Source organism: Dipodomys merriami, unplaced genomic scaffold (assembly GCF_024711535.1).
Source record: "Dipodomys merriami isolate MVZ:Mamm:240054 unplaced genomic scaffold, mDipMer1.0.p SCAF_121, whole genome shotgun sequence".
Taxonomy (NCBI): Eukaryota; Metazoa; Chordata; class Mammalia; order Rodentia; family Heteromyidae; genus Dipodomys; species Dipodomys merriami.
Genome location: NW_027202505.1, coordinates 1,557,067 through 1,575,703, shown reverse-complemented (window position 1 = coordinate 1,575,703; position 18,637 = coordinate 1,557,067). Strand labels below are relative to the sequence as shown.

Genomic DNA, 18,637 nt, shown 5'->3' with positions numbered 1-18,637 from the left:
TCTTTAGGCCATCCTGGTGCTGGGAACGGGAGTCCCAAGACAGCATTCCCTCCCACGGGCGGCTGGAAGGCATAGCACCGGTCCAGGAAGCTCAGCTGGGACCTAGTAACTCAGGCTCTCTGAGCTGCCCACATGGGTACCCCAATTCTTGTGCTCACCAGCTCTCCTGCCTGCCAGCCCTGCCAGGGTCACTCCAGAGAAGAACCATGGAGTTCTTGAAGGGGCTCACAGGGCTTAGTGTCTCAAGGAAAGGAGAGGGGAGGGCTGAGATTTCCCAGGGAAAAGGTGAGGTCCTGCTTAGGTTCTAACACAAGATCTACCTCCCAGCAAGAGTTAATATCATAAACTCTCCATCTGTGCCTAACCTGAGCATCTCAACTGATTCTAGACTGGCTCAAGAATCCTTTCAGCTGGGCACCAGTGGTTCAGCCTGTAACCCTAGCAACTCAGGAGGCTGAGATCTAAGGATCACGGTTTGAAGCCAGCCCAGGCAAGAAAGTCCAGGAGGCAGTTATCTCCAATCAACCACCAGAAAACTGGAAGTGGCCCTGTGGCTCAAAGTGGTAGATTGCTAGCCTTGAGCAGAAGAGCTTGGGCAGCGCCCAGGCCCCAAGTTCAAGCCCTACAACCACCTCTACCACCACCACTAACAAAAAATCCTTTCAGAAGTCTGGTTTATTCAGACTCCTTGAAGAGCTGGATGCTAGAGATTCAGAATAGGATTGGACAGAAGCAGAATCACCCCATACCTTTCCCCAAACCATTCCTCTGAACCACGTTCTCTAAATCCCAGAAATTTTTGGTGAGAGACTAGGTTAGCTAAGAGAAGGCTTAACAGAGACCCCAGGCCAACTAGTCTTTAATTAAATGAGGGAAGCAACAGAAGGCATTGATGGGGAGGGAGCTGTTGAGGGAGGGCTGTCCTCGGTCACTGGCTTCCTCCCCTGACAGCTGTCCAGTCTGGCTTGTCCCTGAGGCAAGATTCTAAGACAAAAAATACAACCATAGCCCTCAGGATAGGCTCTGGCTTCTTTCTCTTGCTTCCTGCTTCCGGTGCCAACCTGCTCCATCCATCAATGAGTCTTGCTCCTTCAAGACCATTCCCCAGGCTCTTGTTTCTTGAAGGGCCTTCCCACCACCACTCCTATGCTCTGAAGTAGAGGACAAAGGAGGGGCCGTGGCTTGGAGAAGGGGAGGAAGATTATTGAGGAGATTTCAGAAGAAAATTCTAACAAAAAGTTGGTTTTCTTGTTTTTTATTTTTGTTTTTTGGTCGGTCATGGGCCTGAACTCTGGACCTGGGTGCTGTCCCTCAGCTCTTCACTGGGCACTGTCCCTCAGCTCTTCACTGGGCACTGTCCCTCAGCTCTTCAGCTCAAGGCTAGCGCTCTACCACTTGAGCCACAGCACCACTTCCAGCTTTTTTCTGCTTCTGTGATGCTGAGGAATCGAACCCAGGGCCTCATGCATGTAAGGCCAGCACTCTACCACTGAGCCACCATCCCAGCTCCCCAAAAGTGTTTTTTTTAATGAAATTTGCATGAGAAAGCACCAGAGAAGTAGAGAAAAACCAGTGTCAGAGAATCCCTGATGAGCACATACTTGAATGTGCCCTAAGGCACAGCACTGGGTGGGCAGGAGCTGCCCAGGTACAGCCATGGCACAGTCCTGGCTGTTCTCCTCTCCTCCTAACAAGAGGAGCTGTGTCCTCTCCAGAGCACCTATCACCAGGATAGGCAGAGTGCCTTCCTGCCCCCTTTGCAGCAAGACTTAGCAGGGTTTCTGGTGGAACCTGCCCAGCTGTGAGCCTGGAGTTTGGTGCTGTCTCACTTGCTGGGTGAGGGGCTGCCTGCCTGGGATTTGGGAGAGCCCTGGTAATTGGGAGCCCTGGCAGTGCCAGCCCTGGTCTAATAGAGCCTCCTATACCCTCCCTTGTGCCATAGCAAGTAATTGGTAGGATGTCATGTAGGGCTGTGTGTGCCCTTTACCTCCATCATCCTGGCCCTTGTACTCACCAACATCCCTTTGGCACCTTTTCCTACCATGGTGGCAGTGGGTGGGGGGCTCTGGAGACCTGGATCACACTCACAGGCTCTGCTTCCAGTGCCTTTCAGACAACGGACCTCAAGAGCTGTAGAGAGAATAGAAAGTAAGGTGAGACCTAGGCCCAGGCAGGCTAGGAGTGGCCCTCAGAACTCTCCAGAACAGGTAGTACAGAGCCCCACACTACGAGCTAGGAGGTCTTTGTGTCCCCCTCCCCCCTCCTCCTTCAGCCTGGCCATTTTGCATCCTGCTCAATTCTGATGACCCTGGGGGACCAGCCCCTTCCAAGTTCTTCCCCCAACCCCTCTCCTGGGTCTTTTATTCTCCAGGCTTCCTGTCCCAATGGGCAAAGGTCTATTTTTGACTCTCCAGATGCCCAATCCTATAAAAGACAGAAAATGAACACAGAACTGGGACAGAGTCCAAGTCCTTCATCGTCTGTGTGAATGGCCACAGCCTTTGCCCAGGAGGGGAGTCAGCTTGGATCAGCACATGCTCCCCAACTTCAGCCCAACCAGCCACGATGGTCTTGCCCCATTCTGGTGCCATTCTGCTGCTCTGCACATGCCAGACTCACCAGGTGTAGCCAAATCTTCTTGCCTTCCTGGTTTTACACCAGGCTCACCAGGTGAAATTCTGCAAGTCCTTTAAACCTGTGGCCTATATGTCTTCTTCGCTCTGTAGCTTGTCCTAGCACTCCACTGCCAGAATGAACAAATTGCTTCCTCCTTTCTGGATCATGCAGACTTCAACCTGTGCCCTTACCATCTCATATAGACATATTTGCCTAGAAGTCCATCAACCACAAGCCAGTTCCCTGAGGGCTTGGGACTGGCTTTCTTTTATTCTTCTGGGCCTAGCACCCAACACTGTGCTGGAGCTAGTAAGATAGTTGAAATGGTTGAAATGAAGGGGAACCAGTGGGACAGGGGCCTGGAATTCAGGTCTGGTTTAGCATAGGCTCTCCTAGGAAAACATCGAAGAGCCCTCAGGGCCAGATGAGATGGAAAGGTGTGCAGATAAATGATAGGATCAAGTCATGTGGCAAAGCTCATAGGTTTAATAATAGAGATGAAAAAGGAATCATTTCTTTTCTTTTTTTTTGGGGGGGGGGTCCGGTCATGGGGCCTGAACTCTGGGCCTGGGCGCTGTCCCTCAGCGCTTCAGCTCAAGGCTAGCACTCTACCACTTGAGCCACAGCGCCACTTCCGGCTTTTTGCTTATGTGGTGCTGAGGAATCGAACCCAGGGCCTCAGGCATGCAAGGCAAGCGCTCTACCACTGAGCCACCTTCCCAGCCCCCAAAAAGGAATCATTTCTGACAGGCCTTAGGAGAAAAATCAACCTTCAGAGAGCCTTAACTCTTTCATGAAAGGATAGTCTTGGGTCAGAAAGATGAAGAAGTTCAAACTCCACAGTGCCTGACCCTAAGGTTGATTTGGCTGTGCTTCTGAGACCTTCCCTGAGCAAACTTCACTGCCACAGCTCTTCCGGGTCACTCAGCCTCACCCAAGTTACCTAGGAAAGTTACCACCTCTCACCCACAGGAAATCCCTGGAAGGATAAGGGAGAAGCAAGGAAACTACCTTTGCAAATAAGCCCTTGACTTCATTAAACCCTTTGCCTTGAATCATCTGATCTCTTGCAGGACTTGTCTCTTCAAAACAAGTAAGTGAAGAACTATGTGAACCACTTTTTCCTCCTTCCTTCTCTCTCTTCTTCCTTCATCTCTTTTCTTCTTTCCTTCCTTTCTTTTATTAATTATTATTATTTTTTTTTTTTTGGTCAGTCATGGGGCTTGAGCTCTGGGCCTGGGCGCTGTCCCTCAGCTCTTCAGCTCAAGGCCAGTGCTCTACCACTTGAGCCACAGTGCCACTTATGGTTTTCTGGTGGTTAATTGGAGATAAAAGTCTCACCAACTTTCCTGCCCAGGCTGGCTTTGAACAACGATTCTCATATCTCAGCCTCCTAAGTAGCAAGGATTACAAGTATGAGCCACCAGTGCCCAGCCTTAAATTTTCCATGGTACCCAAGGGTTCAACCTCAAAAATGGCAGTCTTCCCTGTAAGAGTCCTTGTGAAAATCTGCATCTTGGTAGTGGTCTCACTACCAGATGGTAGATGGGAAAGGAAGAGCACCATTTCCTTTTGCCTCTGCCCCTCAGTGTCTTCTCCCAACAAGATTCTGTTCATATCTTTGGTCTTCTGGCAGCAGTTAGTTACAGAAGGAAGCTATGTCCTTCAGAAAGGGATTGTATCCTCGTCCTTCTCACTCCTGGCACTGCCTGTGGCCCCTCCCTAGCAGTACACTCTCCATCAGACTTCCCTAAACCTGTCATTGAAGGAGTAATAATGACAATGATGGTAGTAATAACAGCAGATGGTGTTATTAAGAGCCACCTCAGGGGCTGGAAATTATTATTCCCTTTAGTCAGGTGAGTAAATTGAGGACAGTGTCCTGGGACTGAAGCTACATAGTGTTCTCACTCAGGTCATTTCAGAGTTCCTCATCTAGCTTCCAAGTGGAAAAACCAACCGAGGCCAAATGCCTAGCCTGGAAGCACTGAGCAAGTTTCATCTCTGACATCTCTGACTCAAGCCATTATAATCAGGCAGTCACCAGAATCTGTTCTCAGCTAGATCCTCAGAGCTAGCTGCCTTTAGGTGGTTTATGGATTACTAGAGCAAGAACACTTAGTGACTAGACCAGGAGAATGAGTTGGTTTAACTCTCTGCTGCTTCTCCTGCCTTTCTGTGTAACGGCCCTATCTATCCAATCAAAAAGTGCCAGTTGACAGAATCAGAAGGAAACAGGTGATAAAAATACAGCAGAGGGGTCCATTAGCTGTACTGGACATTGACGAAAGTGAACTAAGCAACTCAAGGGCAGCGATGGGAGGGAGGGAATGAGAGGGAAAGAGGGAACTGCTTACACCAAGTTAAAGGAAAGAAATGTACATATCACCTGATTTGGAAGAAATAGTTGTGTTGTGAAGGTTTGTAGAGTTCACAAATTTTATAGACCATGATATTGATAATTCACCTTGTGAAGGTTAAAATGTGTGACTTAGCTAAGTATCACTTTCCCACAGTATTGTGAAATTTATGTAATCAATCTCAATAAATAATTTTTTTAAAATAAAAAGTGCCAGTTGAGTGGTAGGGGTATAGCTCAGTGATAGAGCATTAGCTTAATATGCTGGGTTGAATCCCCAGCACAAAAACAGAAAAAGCCCACAACACTATGCCAGACCCTCTTCTAAGTATCAGAGGCTCATAATATCCAGGCTTTGGGCCTGTCCCAACCCATAGATAGGCCACCATTTACAAGCAGCAGGTCAGTTCAGCATATATGAAGTCCTCAGGCTATGGGATCTGATAGACTTAGGCTGGGTTCTGACTCTGCTACTCACTAAGCACATGATTCTTTTTTTTTTTTTTTTTTTTGGGGGTCCGGTCATGGGGCCTGAACTCTGGGCCTGGGCGCTGTCCCTCAGCTCTTCAGCTCAAGGCTAGTGCTCTACCACTTGAGCCACAGCACCACTTCCGGCTTTTTTCTTTTTGCTTATGTGGTGCTGAGGAATCGAACCCAGGGCCTCAGGCATGCAAGGCAAGCGCTCTACCACTGAACCACCTTCCCAGCCCCACTAAGCACATGATTCTAAAGCAATGCCTAATCTCTTTGAATGTGATTTTTCTCTATCTGGAAGATGGAGCTAAGAGTAATTTTCTCATAAACCCTGAGGTTTCTCTCTCTCTCTCTCTCTCTCCCTCTTCAGTCCTGGGGCTTGAATTCAAGGTCTAGGCACTGTCCCTGAGCTTCTTTTGCTCAAGGCTAGCACTCTACCATTTAAGTCACATTGCCACTTCCAGCGTTTCCGTTTATGTGGTACTGAGGCATCGAATGCAGGGCTTCATGAATACTAGGCAAGCACTCTACCACTAAGCCACATTCCCAGCCCTCTGCCTAATTTTATTTTATTTTTTTTGGTTGGTTGCGGGGCTTGAACTCTGGGCTTGGGCGCTGTCCCTGCGCTCTTCAGCTCAAGGTGAGTGCTCTACCACTTGAGCTACAGCGCCACTTCCGATTTTCTAGTAGTTTATTGGAGATAAGAGTCTCATGGAGGCCGGGCACTGGTGGCTCACGCCTGTAATCCTAGCTACTTAGGAGGCTGAGATCTGAGGATCGCGGTTCAAAGCCAGCCCCGGCAGGAGAGACCATGAGACTCCTATCTCCAATAAACCACCTGAAAACCGGAAGTGGCACTGTAGCTCAAGTGGTAGAGTGCTTGCCTTGAGCTGAAGAGCTGAGGGACAGCGCCCAGGCCCAGAGTTCAAGCCCCACGACCGACAAAAAAAAAAAAAAAAAAAAGAGTCTCATGGACTTTCCTGCCCAGGCTGGCTTTGAACCTCGATCCTCAGATCTCAGCCTCCTGAGTAGCTAGGATTACAGGCGTGAGCCACCGGCACCTGGCTTCTGCCTATTTTTTGACTCCACATTTTTCTCCTTTCCACACCATTAACCTTTTCAAAGACTTAAGAGTCTTCTTGATAGTCCACCACAGCCAAAAGGATATATGACCTAACTTGCTTAGCAGGCTGCCTACAACTAGATTCATTTATTCCACAAATACTTATTACAGGTCTGGTCTGGGCCAGATCTGTACCAAGTACTCAAAGGTCACCGAGTACTCAAAGGTCTCTGCCCTCTCTAGACCTGCCCATAAACTGAGAGGAAAAGAGTAAGATCGATGAGTCAAACCAAATAATTACAGACTGAGATAAATAGTATAAAGGAGATCTCTTTATATGCTCTACAGCAGGGTTGAAAGTCCTAGAAGTGGTGTTTAAGAATCAGAAGAAGATAATTCCGCAAAGTGACAATAGTAAGGAAGAGAAGGGGCCATTCAGGAAGTCAAAATAATCCAAAGGAAGGCTCAGGTAGCCCAGGAGAAAGTTGAAGGCAGACCCATAACAAGGAGGGCCTGTAGGCTCTGGATTTTGGTCTTTATTCTTTTTTTTGGGGGGGAGGAGGGGGAAGGGTGTCCCGTTGTGGGGCCTGAACTCTGGGCCTGGGCGCTGTCCCTCAGCTCTTCAGCTCAAGGCACTACCACTTGAGCCACAGCACCACTTCCGGCTTTTTTCTTTTTTCTTATGTGGTGCTGAGGAATCAAACCCAGGGCCTCAGGCATGCAAGGCAAGCGCTCTACCACTGAGTCACCTTCCCAGCCCTTGGTCTTTATTCTAATGGCAATAGTGGCTATTAAAGGCTTTTAAGCAGATGATTAACTTGGAGAATGGATTAACAGAAATATTTTTTGAAAGCATCCCTCCTTAAGTAAGGTAGTGTGGGCCTGCAGTCCAGTTAAGAGGGAATCTGAGGTGGCAGAATAACCTGAGTCCACAAGCTTGAGATCAGCCTGAACAACATAAGGAGGTCCCTCTTCTAAACAGAACTGTGAAAGAAAGAAAGAAAAAAAAAAAAAAAAAAAAAGGCAGGACAGGATCATCCTATTCACAGTGTGGAGAAAGGACCGGAAGGTGAGAGTAGTAAAGAAGAAATAAACTGAGAATGGGTCAGGCCAGAGGAGAAGGGGGCTTGGAAGATAATGTTGGCCAAGAGAAGGAGCACAGATCTGAGAGAAATTTAGAAGGCAGCACAGTAGGACTTGATAATACATAGGATACTAGAAAAGGGCAAGCTTTGTTAGTGAAATGGGAAGAAGCTGGTAGCAATCTCAGACACAAGAATGTGGCTGAGCTGGGGCTGGGAAGGTGGCTCAGTGGTAGAGTGCTTGCCTTGAATGCCTGAGGCCCTGGGTTCGATTCCTCAGTACCACACATAAGCAAAAAGAAAAAAGCCGGAAGTGGTGCTGTGGCTCAAGTGGTAGAGTGCTAGCCTTGAGCTGAAGAGCCTGGAGGCACAGTGCCCAGGCCCAGAGTTCAGGCTCCAGGACCAGACCCTCCCCACCCCCCCCCCCCCCAAAAAAGAATGTGGTTGAGCTGGGTGATGGTGGCTCAGGACTATAATCCTAGCTTCTCAGATGGCTGAGATCTGAGGATTGTGGTAAGAAGCCAGCCCAGGCAGTAAGGTCCATGAGACTCTTATCTCTGACAATTACTCAGAAAAAGCTGGAAGTGGTGCTGTGGCTCACGTGGTAGAGCATTAGCCTTCAGCACAAAGAGGCTCAGGGACAAAGCCCAGCCCCCCTGAGTTCAAGCCCCAGGATTGGCAAAAAAAAAAGTGAGTGATATTGTAGTTTTGGGGAGGGGAGAGGGCAAGCTACAGTTGACTAGCAGGCTTGGGGGTACTAGCAGGCAGGTGTACACACTGCTAGTACTTCACAGTTTGTTGGGAAGATACAGAAGGAAGTATGATCTTGGTTCACTGTGATGGAGAGTTTGGAGGAGCAGTGGGAGACAGAGAGGCTTCCTTCTGCCTGAAGCCAGGATACCACCTGGGACCATCACCCAGGTGCATTCCCAGCAGGTCCTTCTTCTTTGATCACTTGTCCCCACTTCCACCTATATATATAACCTACACATCTTCAAAACCTGTCTCAAAGCCATTGTCTTCAAGACTTCCCGTGTCCTCCCAGTTGCTGGCAGTCTTTCTGTGGTACCCCTTAAAGCACACGGTGTGCTCTAGTATGCTAGCCACAGGTAGCATTGCAGCATGCTTGTCTGTTGGTGTTCAAGTCCGGCTCCCCCACTAGCTGGAGAGCTCTTCCAGGGCACAGGTGTGCTTCTTCCATGTCCTCAGCGCTGGTATCTCTACAGTCCTCAAGAATAAGTGTGTGGATTTCTCTGTGGTCCTTGGGAACATGGGCATGCTCAGTGTTCCTCCTTGGTCCCAGAACTATTTTCCTCACCCAGTACTCTCCAATCTTTTATTGCCCCTTCTCTTTAGGGACACCTTTTAGGTTCCTCTCTCCTTTACCACTCCTTCTCCTCAACCCTCTATTCTTTATCTCCTAGCAGTTTTTCCAGATAAAAAACAGACTGGGAGGGGGCTGGGAAGGTGGCTCAGTGGTAGAGCACTTGCCTTGCATGCTCGAGGCCCTGGGTTGGATTCCTCAGCACCACATAAGAAAAAAAAAGCCGGAAGTGGCGCTGTGGCTCAAGTGGTAGAGCGCTAGCCTTGAGCTGAAGAGCTGAGGGACAGCTCCCAGGCCCAGAGTTCAGGCCCCACGACTGGACCAAAAAAAAAAAGAAACAGACTGGGCTTTGTGAGGGGAGCTGTCAAAAACCTGTGTGCGCGGCTCCTTTAAGAATGATCAACGAGAGGGCGTGGCCTGCAGGGTGCAGGCCCGACCGGGGGGGGGTGCGGCTCCTTTAAGTAGCGGCCGGCGGGCAGCGCTCGGGCCGCGGGTGGGCGGCCGGGCGGGGTAGGGGTGCGGTCGCTCCGCTATCTGCGGTGCCTCCCGGAGCGTCCCGGTTCCTCGAAGCGGGACGTGTCCACTGTAATCGGGGTGCGAGGTGTGTGGGTGGGGGGCAGGCGTTACATCAGCCACCACGTGTGGGCCTCTCAGCTGGCGTGGAGCGGGCGGCCCCGCCCCCGGCCCCTGCGGTGGAAAAGTACCGGGGTGCCGAGGGCCCCGCCCCCGGCCCCGCCCCCGGGCCGCGGCGGCCCCGCCCGGCGCTCGGGGCAAGCCCCCCCACCTCCATCCCGGCGCGACCCGGCCCCGCAGCCGTCTGCGGCCCCGCGGAGACGATCGGGTGCGGGGCGCCGGCCGCGGAGGGGGCCGCGGGGCTGCTAGGCCCCCCGGTCTCACCTGCGGCCGCCGGGGCTCGCCCTCGGCGCTCCCGGAACCAGGTTCCCGGTGGTGAGGGCGCAGATTTTTTTATCCCCCTCCCCCAAGGTAATAGTCCCCCCCCCACACACACACCCCAAAGAATCCCCTCTTTGGCGGTCCCTTCCCAAAGCCGTGGCCTCGGGAGCCCGTGGACAAAGAGATCCGGAGGGCCCCGTGACTTCCCACGGCTTCCCGAGACCCGCGGGCGCGCGGGAACCCGCGGCACCCGGCGGGCGAGTGGGCGGGCAGATGAGGGAGGCCGCGGGCTGGAGCGGCCAGATAGATAGGCAGCGGCCGCCAGGCCGGCGGCGGGGAGGAGGGACGCAGAGCCCGCGCGAGGGGTGCGGGACCCGGCGCCCGGCCCGGCGCCCCGCGGGGGGCCCCCTCATCCCCGCACGCACAGACCCACCGGCGCCCCAGACAGACCGCGACACGCTCTGGTTCCGGCGTTCCCCGCACCTCCCGCCGCCCCCGACCGAGCCGGCGTCGGCACGCAGCACACCCCCCTCCACTCCCGGCACCGCTTCTCTCCCTCTCCCCCCCCCCACCGCGTCCCCGCACCTCCCGATTCCCGCCCGCCTCGGCTCCTCGGTGACAGCGGTGACACCCAGACGCGCGCACCTACCCCGACCTCCGCGGCGAGACAGACATCCCGGTGCGAGCACCCACACTCGCAGCCCCAGATGCCGCATGCATGCGCGATCGCAAACACCGCACACACACAGAGACACGGACACACGCACGCGCGCGCTGGCCGCGGGGCTGAGCACCGCAGCGCCCCGGCCCCCCAGCCCCCTCTTACCATGCTGCAGCCCCCGGCCCAGGCGTGCCGGGTCCGCACCGCCGTGCGCCCAGGTGGCTTTCTTAAAGGGAAAGTTGCATCAGCCTCCCGAGGCTCGGAGCCGCCGCGAGTCCGCCCGCCCCGCCGCGCCGCTCGCCGCTCCTCCAGAGCTTGTTGTGTTTTGGTTTCGGGGAGGCGGGGGCTCAGAGTTTGGTGAAAGTTTGAAGAGTGAAGAAGGCTGGAAAGACCCAGCCAAGTCCCTCCTCTCCCCGAACAGCTCCCCTGGCCGCCCTCCCTCCCCCCGCCCCGTCCCCTCCCCTCCGCTCCCTTCTCCCTTCCCCTCCCGCGTGCCGACTTCTCCCAGACTCCTCCTCCCAGGGAATAAAATTACAAGTCGCTCCGGCTTTCAGATGATTGATCCCCACAAACCCCTGAGAGTGGGGCTCGTCGACGTAACCCCAATTCTCCGCCCAGGCCTTTGCTACCCTCCAGCTGGGGCCCTTGGAAAGAAGCAGATGTAGTTCCCTTCGGGCTAGGCTGGAATGAAGCCAAAAGGCCTGGGGCACATGAAGGGGGGGGTGCAGGGGGGGTTGAAGTTAGCCGCCCGGGCCCCTGGCCTTCTGCGCCTGCGTTCCCCCTAGAGAGAAGTCAAAAGCAAATTCCGTTCCCTTTGGAGCTGCGCCGCTAGAGACTGGGCCCAGCTGGGTAAGGCCTGGGACCTACTCCTTGGAATTGGAGAGCTGGGGGAGTCCTTTCTCCAGTACACTCCCCTCCCCGCCCCCATGCTACAAACATCAGCGTGAGCTTCCTAAGTCCCTCAGTGGGGAGACAGACAAGGGGCCCCCAAACCCAGTTAAAGGAGTCTTGGCTAGGAGTTGCTTTGTGGAGCCTGTTGAAATGGAGAGGATTCGTTAAGGAAATGCCTACCTATTCACTTGCTGGCTAGTGGGGCCTGGAATTTGGAATGGGCCCTCCATATTTGCTTATTTGAAGATAGCCACCTTTCCAGGAAAGGGACTGTTAACAGGAACTGTTGTTGTTCCAGCCTGAGTGGGACAATCTATCTACTCAGGGAACACCCTAGGCTGGAGAGGCTGACGCCATTGTGTCCACCACCATGGTCTTATTTTTTCCTCTGGGGACACTCAGCCTTGAAGAAGCAGATGCATCCCTGTCAAAATTACACAAGACCAATCAAGGAATGAGATTCTACTTTATTAATTTATAGTCAGAGGCCCTGAACAAGATAACAGGTGTCCTGCCCATTCACCTCCTGTAATGTGTGCCCTCTCTGTCTATTCCCCAGCTCCAGTTCACACAGACAGCTCTCCACTGCCTTAGAACTCATAACCTAGTAGCTGTTGGAGACAATCAGGTCTGCAAAGACACTTATATCCCTTTTTACTTTGTCCTTAAACCTAGCCAATACTGTTAGGACAATAGTGTTAATCATGAGAGTATTAGAATAAAGAAAGAGCAGAAAGTGAACTCAACAGACCAGATCAATGGAAAGTAGAAGTAGAAGAGGGATGCCTTAGTGACCAGAGGAGAGTCAGGAGACATGAGGTGTAATGGAGCAGGGGTGCAGGGAATTAAGAAGGATAATGGTTGTGGGCAAGGTCACAGCACAGGTTGCTGGAGAGTGCAAAGTTTCCGGAGTTTAGGGCACAGGCCTGGCTTGGGGAACCTATAGTTTGAGCAAGTCCTCAGCTGTATCTGCTTGGAGGAATTCAGGTGCTTATTACCTGGAGTGGGGTGGGGTGAAGGAGTGGGCTTTCATATATAGATTAAGATTTTAGGCTGGAGAATTTTGGGAAGGTCCCCTGGGGAAGGGTAGTCAGTGGTCCAAGCCTTGGGAGCAACCTTGAGTTATGAGGACAAAGCAGATTCCCATCATTTGAGATTCTCATCAAATACAATCTCTTTCAGGTTAATATTCTGTGAACCTGTTGTGGGTGTTTGGGCAGTCTGTTGTGCTGGTGACTCCTGACAGTGAGTGTATGCAGGTTCATCCAGAGGAATGACTGTAGATACTTCAGCAGGCCTGTGTATTTGTATGTGTGCCCAGCTTCTGGGTCTGAGCAGGTAGGATCCAAGTCCTCCTCATCTTTCCTGCCAGGATTAAATTCCTCCCAGAAATTGTTTCTGATCTGTTCTTCCCTTCCTCCTCCCTGTCAAAAAGTGCTCCATTCCCAGGGAAGGCAGAGTGGAACTAGCCTCTAAGGAGAGTGGGAATTAAAAAGAGGATGACAGAGAGGGATGGGAGGAGGAGACCCCCCCCCTCTAAGGGGGGGCTAGAGGTGAGCCTAGAAGGCACTAGGAAGGTTCTGGGAACACTCAGCAAAAGTTTGGAGAATTTTCATGCCCCAGGGAAAGTGGAACTTTCTAATTACTCTAAGGAATCCAGGTGAACTGAGGCAGGGGCAGGATGCTCTCAGGGCCTGGGGAGATTGGATGAAAAGAAAGAAAAGGTATTCAGAGTTGAGCTGCCCCCTCTCCCCCATCAGTTTTGAGATTCGTGTGGGGATAGGGAGGCAGCCTAAGACTTGAGCTCATAAAGTAGGGAAAAGAGAAGATAGTCCTTGGAGTGTTTGGGGAAATTGGAGCAGTTGACCACGAGGATTTTGCTAGCCTAATAGTGACATAGCACAAATTGATTAGTGTACACAAGTTAATAGCTATATAAGTTTTGCCTACTTTCACCTATAAAGAGCATCAGGTAGCCACCTAGTGAGTGAGTCTTGAGGAGAGGCTGTTTCAAAGATTCTGAATTGAAAAGCTGTCTCTATGAGACAGGAACTGGAGTGGCTTGTGTTTTGTCCCCCCCCCACCCACCCATTAGAATGAAGTCCCAGGGGAGGCAGGTCTGGGCCTAGCCCAGGTCGGAGCTGTGATGGCCTTTATGCCTGGCTGTGAGCTTCCTCTTGGGCAGTTGGCCCACAAGGAGAGAGAATATAGTCAGCCTATGCCACTGTGGGAATGAAGGGAGATCAAGTCTGAAGATAGACAGGAGGACTGACAGGGTCAGACATTCCAGCTGGCCTGCGTCTTCCAGGACCAGCACAGCAAGAGGCCAGGCAGCCACTGGGCCCACCCACTGTTGGCTGAGGCCTGTCTTAGAAGCCTCTAGTTACAGTGCTATTTCCTGGGAGAGCTGTGCCCAACATCAGATCTCCTAGTGCTGGCTGGGTTCCCTCCTTTGTCTTCATCAGCCAGCAGGATCAAGTCCTCAGTGTTGAGACTGAGAGTCAGGTGTGGGAGCAGGAAGAATGCCAAACTTGAACCACTTTGACAGAGCACCTGACTAGAGGGGTGCTGAGAAATTATGAGAAGATAGGTTTTGCTGGGTGAACTGGAACCTGGCCTGATCTCCACTTCCTTGGAGCCCCAGCCTTAGAGGCCCAGAAGCGTTGTTAGGAATGCCCTGCCTGGGCTTGCTTCTCAGATTCTCCCTTTCTTGAACTTGGCACCCAATGGTCAGTGTTTGACACTTTCCCTTCCCTAACCCAAAGCAGGGCAGTAGCTTAGATTGGTATCAGATCCAACAGTTGTCTCTGGGACTTTAAGTGTCCTTCCAGCCATCTTGCCTCATCCTTTAGTGTTCCTAGCACAAGCTAATCCAGGTTGGACTTCAGAGACGCCCCCCTCCCCGGTAAACTGCCAGACAGACAGGACACAATGACTTTGGCTCTGCCTGGGGAGCTGTTGCAATCGTCAGTACAATCGCCCAGATTCCTAAATACCTTTGAGTTTATTGTGAAGTCCAGGATTCCCAAAGCCAAGGCTACCAGTTTCCAACACCATGGAGAACTCAAAACCCAGAGTTGCCAGTGTCCAGAGTCTCTAGTGCCCAACTCTCAAGGGGCCTAATGCTTAGGATGCCAAACATCTAGACCAGTCAGTGCTTCTAATATCCAATTTTCAGGGCATCAGTGTCCTAATTCACTGGGCAGGAGGGGGGAGGGGCAGCTCAGCATGACCAAGATCCTTCCAGTAATTGGTATGATCTCAGAACTAGCCGCGACTGAAATGGGCTGGGACAGTGCTGGCATCAGTAGCCTTGCTTTACTGATGCTCTTATCTTGGATCTGGTCTAAAATTAACCCCTAGAGCTGCCCTGCAGAAGGATGTAGGTTTCTTCCTCTGCCCCTACCCCGGATGGATCCAGAGCCTCTTTGGATTGGGAAGACAGGAAGAGGGGTGACTATGAGGAGGAAGAGCCAATACCAAAAATAGCTATCTGCCGTGGGGATTATCCTGTGACACCTCTCCAGAATCCCACTCCAGCTGCTGACCAGGAGCCTGGATGGGCCTCTTCCCCGACTCCACTTCCCCAACTCCTGTCTGAGTTGTCCTCTTGGACTGCAAAGAGGGACAAAGCAATGATGTCACTACAGATGATGACATCACTGGGGAGGGATGACACCCCAAGGAAAGATACCAGGGGCCTGAGGAGGTGAGGCATGGTGGCCTGCTGCCTAGGTGGGTGGGGCTCTATCTGTTGGCAGCTCCCTGCAACTCCTAGCAGCTGGGATGGCAGGGCCAGATAAGCCTTGTGGGGGGCCCTGCCTTATCTAGTCCCCACACAAGGCTGATAAGCCTCTTAGCATGGTCTGGTCCAGGGAACAGGTGGGAGCTGGAAGAGGGGAAAGGGCCAGCTGGGGCTGGCTAAGATCCAGGGAAGACAGCCAGGGTCAGAGAATGCTGGCAGAACCCCAGGAATGGGTAGGTAGGGGGGTAAGGGAGTCATTGTGAAAACCCATGACGTTAAGGTGGTGGTTGCGGGCCTGGGCACTGAAGCCAGGCTTCTTGCTTTGTAATCACAGGTCTTCTGCTTCATAGGAATGTGAAATTGGGAACAGGTTTCCATGGTTTTCCTGAGGAGTACAGTGACTACCAGTCCTGGTATTGTGCAGCGATTAAAGGATTTACTGTGTGTGAAATAGTCCCAGACGGGACCTGGTATATGGGCAATACTGGCATGCCCAGGATATTGGGGATAGCTAGGGTTTCCAGAGGCTTCCTAACACCAGACATACCTATATCTATTCAGTCTACACTCAACCCTAAATCCTTCAGGAATCCTAGTCTTTCTGTTATATTTTCTTTCAACACTCCTCACCCACAGACACCTTGGAACCCTGGTGCCCTCTGGTGACAGAAGCTATACATGGCAGTCACAGTTGGTTCCCTAGGTCATATTGGGTCAGACAAGTCGCTGTCATGTGGTTATTTTATGTCATCATCATATCAAATGTATAAGATAGGGATTATCTCCATTTTCTAGACCTAAGGCTAGGCATGTTAAACCATTATGCAACTAATCAGTAGTAGAGCTTGGACCCAGGTTGGCATGTCTCCAAAACCTAAGCTCCTATTCTTCTCATAGTATGCACAGGCGGCTTAGGATGTGTGTGTATGTGGCCACTTGGCCCTGTAGTTGTCTTCCATAGGAACCATACTGCTAGTTCGGATGTCACTATGAATGAGTGTGTGGCTGTTGAGATTCTCCAGCTGTGACTATAAAATAATCATGAGAACTGGTTTAGGGTACCAGAAAGTTTTGGTTAATACTACTTGTACTTTGTAGATAAATGTGGCTGTATGATTGTATTATGTGAATGTTATATGAATGGCTAGGCTCATTACTGCTGTCCTATGAGATTAGCCATGGCAGTGTATGTGTGTGTGTATGTGTGTGTATGTATATGTGTGTGTGTGAGAGAGAGACAGAGACAGAGAGAGAGAGAGAGAGAGAAGGAGGAAGGGAGGGAGGGAGGGAGAGAGAGAGAAACTATGACTATTGTCTGTGTTCTGGAGGCTCTGTAGCTAATGGGACTTGGGGGGTGATGGAGGGCCCTGAGTTCCCAGAGCCACTGGCCTTTGCTGCCCTAGGACTGTGTGCTCACCATGACCCGAATGATGGATGATTTCACAGGCCTGATACACTCCCATGGGCCCATCTTGGTTCCCATTCTCCCCTCCCCCTTGTAAGTTTTTGAGGAAGTAAAGCAAATAGTACTACAGATGGAGTTGGTCTTTGTTTTTTTCCATGAGATATTTGTGAAAGTATTTTACATGCCTTTGAGGGATGTCTAAGAAGAAAGTGTCATTTAAAGAGAAAAAAATTAAAATAAACATGAAATGGTAATTCATTAATTTGAACATCAGATCTCAAGATGTTTGCAGATTCCTCAGGATCACTAAGACTCTTACAAGGCAAAAAAATACTTTTTATCTATTTTTATTTCCTTCTTTCTTTCTTTCATTCTTTTTCCCTTCTTTCATTCTTTCTCCCCTTCCTTCCTTCCTTCCTTCCTTCCTTCCTTCCTTCCTTCCTTCCTTCCTTCCTTCCTTCCTTCCTTCCTTCCTTGTTGTTTTTGTGTGGATACTAGGGCCTGAATTCAGGGCCTGGGTGCTCACTCTTGGCTTTTTTTTTTTCCTGCCAGTCCTGGGGGCTTGAATTGAGAACCTGGGCACTGTCCCTGAGCTTTTTTTTTTTTTTTTCTTCCGCTACTTAAGGCTAGTCTTCTACCACTTGAGCCACAGCTCCACTTCTAATTTTTTATTGGTTAATTGATGATAACCAGGTATGGCTTCAAACCAAGATCGTCACATCTCAGCCTACTGAGTAGCTAGGATTACAGGCATGAGCCACCAGTGCTCTGCTTGGTTCTCTTTGTTTTTCTCTTTTGTCCAATCATACTGCTGTACTTTAAAAATTTATCACTGATCTAATCACCTCTTACCACCCCCATGGCCACCATCCTGATTAACAGTGATTAATCCTCAGGTCTCAGCCTCCTGAGTAGTTAGGATTAGAAGGATTACATATGTCAGGCCTGAGCCAACAGCATTAGCTTGTCATTTTTATCTTGTTGTTTGTATTATGACATGAGTGACTGAGCAAAACTGCTGGCATCTAAGCAGGGCTCTGTGCGTTGTAGTCTTTGTATTCTCCTCTGCCACTGTGTAATGAACAGAGGGAAAAGAACAAAAAGGAGAGTTCCTCTCTAAGATGTCCTTGATAAAGCAGCAAAACTATTAGCTATGCTAACTCTGTATCCACTCCTTTTAATATTTTGTGTGATAAAATGGGAAGTATGCTTTAGCTCAAGGAAAAACACATTACTGTTTCATGAGTTGAATTCTCGAAACATCAGGGATTTTTTGTTTTTGTTTTTTTGCCATTTCTGGGTCTTGAACTCAGGTCCTGGGCACTGTCCCTTAGCTTCTTTTACTCAAGGCTAGCACTCTACCACTTGAGCCACAACGCCATTTCTGGCTTTTTCTATGTGGCAGTGAGGAATCATGCATGCTAGGCAAGCACTCTACCACTGAGCCACCTTCCCAGCCCAACATCAGTTTTATTTAAAGACCAAATACTGAATTGTAGTTGTAGTTATTCAGACTTGGGTATATGACTCACTCCTTCCCTTTCTTCCTTTATCCTTCCTTCTCTTTTGAGACAAAATCTGGCTTTATAGTCCAGGCTAACCTGGAACTTACAATCCTCCTGCCTTGCTTCCTAAATTCTGGGATTACAAGCATATACCATCATACCCAACCTTTTCTCAAACATGAATCAAGTAAATTTGAAAGTTCAAAAAAAATTTTCCAGGGCTGGGAAGGTGGCTCAGTGGTGGAGTGCTTGCCTTGCATGCATAAGGCCCTGGGTTTGATTCCTCAGCACCACATAAGCAGAAAAAGTTAGAAGTGGTACTGTGGCTCAAGTGGTAGAGCTCTAGCCTTGAGCAGAGAAGTTCAAGGGCATCACCCAAGTCCTGAGATCAAGTTCCAGGACTAGCACCAAGTAATAATAATATTATTTGTTGTAAATTAGTAAAAAGTTACAATTAGAAAAAGTTTATCTGCTGATTTTGATGAGATTGGTAATGACATTATTGCATGTATGCATGCACTTTTTTGTTATTATATAATGAGTGTTAGCATTCGAAAGATTGTCATAACTCAATAAACTGATAGTTTTCTTTGTGTGTATGTGTATGTGTGTCGGTCG

The 18,637-nt window shown here is 50.4% G+C and overlaps 1 protein-coding gene across 3 annotated transcripts in view; it reads right to left on the bottom strand.

The window, feature by feature from the left end:
* Positions 1–10,891, bottom strand: part of LOC138823641 (sodium- and chloride-dependent glycine transporter 1) — a 33,786-nt gene extending 22,895 nt beyond the window's left edge. For 2 of the 3 annotated variants that reach the window (XM_070017078.1, XM_070017079.1), the window contains exons 1-2: positions 10,639–10,891; positions 2,015–2,130 (exon numbers count right to left, since the gene is read on the bottom strand). In XM_070017078.1, the coding sequence (XP_069873179.1) occupies positions 2,015–2,044 (30 nt within the window). In that variant the 5' untranslated portion in view covers positions 2,045–2,130; positions 10,639–10,891. Of the gene's footprint in view, positions 1–2,014; positions 2,131–10,461; positions 10,543–10,638 lie in introns of those variants that run through there. The other variant, XM_070017076.1, reaches the window with a different exon arrangement.
* Between the last annotated feature and the right edge of the window lie 7,746 nt (positions 10,892–18,637).